This window comes from Xiphophorus couchianus, chromosome 14 (assembly GCF_001444195.1).
Source record: "Xiphophorus couchianus chromosome 14, X_couchianus-1.0, whole genome shotgun sequence".
NCBI lineage: Eukaryota > Metazoa > Chordata > Actinopteri > Cyprinodontiformes > Poeciliidae > Xiphophorus > Xiphophorus couchianus.
In genome coordinates this window covers 13,235,318-13,240,244 of record NC_040241.1, presented here as the reverse complement: position 1 = coordinate 13,240,244, position 4,927 = coordinate 13,235,318, and the positions used below count along the sequence as shown (strand labels likewise).

At 40.5% G+C, this 4,927-nt stretch overlaps 1 protein-coding gene across 1 annotated transcript; it reads left to right on the top strand.

The window, feature by feature from the left end:
• Nucleotides 1-2,435: 2,435 nt before the first annotated feature.
• LOC114156796 (fatty acid-binding protein, intestinal-like) lies at nucleotides 2,436-4,230 on the top strand. Its single transcript, XM_028037295.1, has 4 exons — nucleotides 2,436-2,653; nucleotides 2,837-3,009; nucleotides 3,142-3,249; nucleotides 3,843-4,230. The coding sequence occupies exons 1-4, from the start codon at nucleotides 2,587-2,589 to the stop codon at nucleotides 3,891-3,893; spliced, it is 399 nt and encodes a 132-aa protein (XP_027893096.1). The 5' UTR covers nucleotides 2,436-2,586; the 3' UTR covers nucleotides 3,894-4,230.
• Nucleotides 4,231-4,927: the final 697 nt, after the last annotated feature.

Here is a 4,927-nt window from a genome sequence, read left to right as displayed (position 1 = left end):
TCACAGCTTTTTGGCTCAAATTATTTTAAATGTAAATATAATCTCCCTTTTATTAGGTGTGAACATTGAAATCAGCCTTTTTGTCCATAATCTAACATTCTAGCTCTTGTGGCCACAGCTTTTCCTCTCAGGAATGCAGATACAATATAGGGCCCCATTGTCCAGAGACGTGAGCGGAATGACAATATCATTAGGGACAATATGGGTAATGTTGCTGTTTTTTCTGGCATGCTTAATCTCATTTAACTGAATATCTAATGGCGCTTCCTCCATGAAAAGCCTAATAGAAATGGCACTATGCGTAGCATGTTTGCCGGTTGTTTATGAGACTGCTTAAGATTATTTATTCTCTCAGATAATAATATTTGACTCTTATGGTACTAATTCAGTCATACCATAGTACATTTTGGAAACTGCCAAAGTATTTCTTTGTAAATAAATATGCTCAAGTTTATTTATCATAAAGATTAAAACCTTGTGAATGACAGATTGCAAAAATTTTGAACATTTATATTGGAGCATCATATATTCTTGGAGTATTTGAGATAATGCAACAATTCTGTAGTCTACTACAAAACATATATGGTCTCAGAAAGTCTAAAAATGAGCTTTTTGGCCTACATGCAAAATGCTTTTCACAGGTGAAAATACCTTGATCAACCATCAGCTCTTAACAATTTTGTTGGAATCAGGATTTTAACTATACAGTCAAAGATCCAGTAGAAAGATTTGTATCAAAGCACATTTATGTGATATTACCAGATGCTCGCCAACCAATATGACTCATTGCAAGCTGTATTTTTCAGTCTGTAGCTGATGGACAAATATTGCTGAAGGCTTGCCTCTGTATTTAAAAATCAAGAGAGCTTAATACCATCGCAGTTCAGACACTTCAAATTTCCATTTTATAATAACAATATCCAACAGTCACGTATCATTTTTCCACCATTCCATCTCTTTTATGGCGGCCTCTCATTTAAAACCCCTAAAAGAGAAAACATTTGTTATTTTTATGTAAGAAAAAGTTTTTTAAAAAGCCACCACTGTCAGTGGACCATGAGATTCCTGACTGACCAGCAGCCGCAGGTGAGGTTGGGGAGCAGCAGTACCAGTGCTGCTCCCCACTCCACTTTACACAAAATGACTGCACCTCAGAGTCATCAGCAAACTGGTCATTGTCCAAGATCACTGATTTGATCTCAGGCAATGATGACAGGAGGTGGATCAGCTGGTCCACCGGTGCAGTCAGAACCACCAGAAGATTGTGGACAGGACTGTTGACCTCTGGCGAACAACCACCGCACTACCTCCCCTCATCATCCTCAACAACACTGTGTCACTGTGTCTACTGTGGATCACTTCCAGTTCCTAGGAGTCATCCATATCAGTCTTTGCATACAGATACGGTACTGTTCGTTAAATGGCCCGACAGAGACTGTAGTTCCTGCTGCAACTCAAGAAGTACAACCCACAAATGGAGCTGCTGGTCATCTTATGCCTGTCTGTCCTCTGTTCGTCCATCACTATGAGGTTTGGCTCACTCACAAAACACGACAGGATCAAACTGCAATAAACAATTAAGTCACCAAGAGGATAATGTGGGCTAATCTTCCCTCAGTCCAGAACTTGAACAAGTCTATGGTCAAAAAAAAGGAAGCTAAGATCTGTGCAAACTCCACACATCCTGGACACAACGTGTTTGGACTTTTACCTTCAGGTTGACACTATGGAGTACAACATGCATTTCTTACTATCTGTTCAAAACAATGAACAACCTAAAGCCAAGGAAGTCAGCTACTGTAAGCTGATTCTGATATTCTACACAACTTTGTACGTTTTGTGGTGGGAAGTTGAAGTAACTCCAGATGGTTTATTTTAAGCAACTGAATGTTTGAAGTGAAAACAGGCATCAGTGTTTAAAGTACAAACAGGTTAACACGGAGAGGAAAGTACCCAAACTAGTTACTCTGTCTAGTGTCAAAGTTGTTTGCTAACAGCTTTCTGTCCCCAAACAGCCATACTCGGATACCTCTCACTCTATTATGATCTGATTAATCTAAATAAATAGAAACCATCCAGCATCATGCACTACATAATGCTGTTTTTGTGCGCAATACAACACCAGAGAATCTCAGGCTGTCACTATCAATCAGTCATTTTCATGCATGACACAAACTCACCGGACAAAGAAAAGCCTGAGTGAGGGACAGAGAGGGACTCAGCTGAGTGACTGCCACTGGCAGCCAAACAAACAGCCCGCGCTTTTGTCTTTTTCCCCCCTCCCGCAGAACAGTGTAACAGTGTTCAACTGTGCCAGATTCACAGAAGGGAGGGGCCCTGTGCTCATTTATGAGCCCTTCCTCGAGGTCGCGCAGCAATCACCCTACATTTCAATGGCCACATCAGCAGACAGATAATCAGTGAGATAAAGGACAGCATCCTCCATGCCAGCTCGGTGAGGGTGAGAGCGGAGGGTGGGAGTTGACAGCGACATGGGGATGGGGTGGGTATAAATGAGGGCCAGTGGGCATTCTCAGTCACACGGTTGTCCCCAGTGCCTTGTAACCAGCAGAGACGCTTGCAGCCATGGCTTTCAATGGGACCTGGAAGATTGACCGCAATGAGAACTACGACAAGTTCATGGAGCAGCTGGGTGAGTCGGTCAAATCAGGCGCAACCTGAAGGCACTTTAGGCTGCATAACTGTTCTGTTCATTTTTTATTTTTAATGCTGTAGCCTGTGTGAGGGTTAAGACGATAAGATGCACTGAACGTTCAACAGGTTTTCTACTTGACTTATTTTGAATTTAAAAACATGCATTTTGAACATCCTCCAGGTGTCAACGTGGTGAAACGCAAGCTGGGTGAGCACGACAACCTGAAGCTCACTTTTGAGCAAAACGGGGACAAGTTTCACATCAAAGAGTCCAGCACGTTCCGCACCAAAGAGATCGACTTCACCCTGGGCGTTCAGTTTGACTACTCTACGGCTGATGGAACCGACCTCGTAGTGAGTGCCAACAAATGGCTTAAATGCAACTAAATCAACAGGAAAATAATCATAAAAAAACATAACAGGCTTAAAATCCTTATAGAGGTTTAAATTTAATCTCTTTCTGTTGTCTTCTATTTTTTTTACCAGGGCACATGGGTGCTAGAGGGTGATACGCTGAAAGGGACTTTCAACAGGAAAGATAACAACAAGCTCCTGATCACCACAAGATCACTGGTTGGAGGAGAGCTTGTGCAGGTCAGTGCCACTCATGAATCTGAAGTGAAAGATGGAGCCGCACTGCTGCATTTGCAAACTAAACTGCTGTTTATTTTCCTCAAGAAAACCGGATTTTCTTTTCATACATACAGCAGATCTCCAAATTTCATGCTTGCACAGGGCCCACCATAATGGGGGTCATTTAAAAGTTTTCCCACGGCTCCCCTTTGCACTTGTTTGCAAGTTGTCAAGAATCGACCTACTTTTAAATTAGATGCACCGCTTTCTGAAAACCGAAAAAGTTGCATTCAAGAATTTCTGCTGAAGTTTTTGCTTAAAATATTTAATAAATGGTATCTTTGAAGGTTGCCAGAGCCAAGCAATCTTATCCTCTCTTTCTTGAGAAAGAAACCTTGAAGTGTTGTGTTTTAGATACTCCCATCATAGCAAACCACTAAGTCTGGAAAAACAACTTTATCATCTGCTTATAGAAAATGGGAAGATCGGCTTGTGTATAAAACTTTTTTATACAACAGTTTTTATACAGCTGTCTGTATAACATAAATTTCATGACTGCAATTTTTGCCATGCAATATCTCTATTCACCTGAACTTTATCTCTATTATCTGCAGAGTTACAGCTATGAAGGCGTGGAAGCAAAACGAATTTTCAAGAAGCAGTAACCAGGATCCAGCTGTTTATACTTCTACTTTTATGTAGCTCACACAACTTTCTTTTCATCTTAACGTTAGAGAACAACCAACCCTAAGGTGTATTCTCAACTCATTCATTTTATCTACCTGAAAATGTTTTTATATATATGTACAAATGCTTTTTGGGATGAATCATTGTAAAGGTGCTGTACTGCCAATACTTGAGTGAAACAATAAACAGAAAGGTGTTGCCCCCTGACTGACAACTGATGACCTTGACAGACACATTTTGTACTCCGTGTCCAGTTCTCAGGCCAGGTCAGGAAGTCTAAATAAAGGGAGCTAAAAGAGCTGTTCCAACTGCAAAGCGTCCCTTTCTTTATTCTCAATTATGTCAATTACTGTGAATAACATCCAGCTGAGCTCAGAAGAAAACACAACTAGGACAGAATCTCAGCGCCAGTTTGAAGTCTTAGACGAAACAATAAAAGATTTATGGTTCTTCATGGCCTAAAGCAACCCAAGCTGGATGTGCTGGTTTCATTTGACAACAGAAATGTTCAATAAATCTTTACACATGCCACTTTTTTTCCATTAACTGAGAAACTTTTGTGGCCTTTCAAAAATAAAGCTAGCCAATGAACCCTGGTAACGCTTGACGTCATCAAGATAAAAGGAAGATAAAAAACCAGAGGATGGTGATGAAACTATCGTGTTTACATACAACATAAGGCTGTTGAGATATCTTTCATACAACTTAACCGACATACTGTTCAAAACCTTAAAAGACAAGAAAGTTAATCTGCCATTAGGTTGAAGGAAAAACAGCCCAATCTGCTGTAATGTTTACTCACCGCATTGCAATGTTTGCCTTTTTAGCTCTTTGCTTTAAATTTGAGGTAATCCGTGTGGATTGCATCATAGGGGAGTGACCTAAACTTGCAAGTCCCATGCCAATTATGATAGCGAGCTGTTATTGTTACTAAGCACAAAGATCACATCTTCATAATTACACTTTTATGAGCATCTCAGTGTTTTTATGTTTATGATAAGGAGGATAGAGG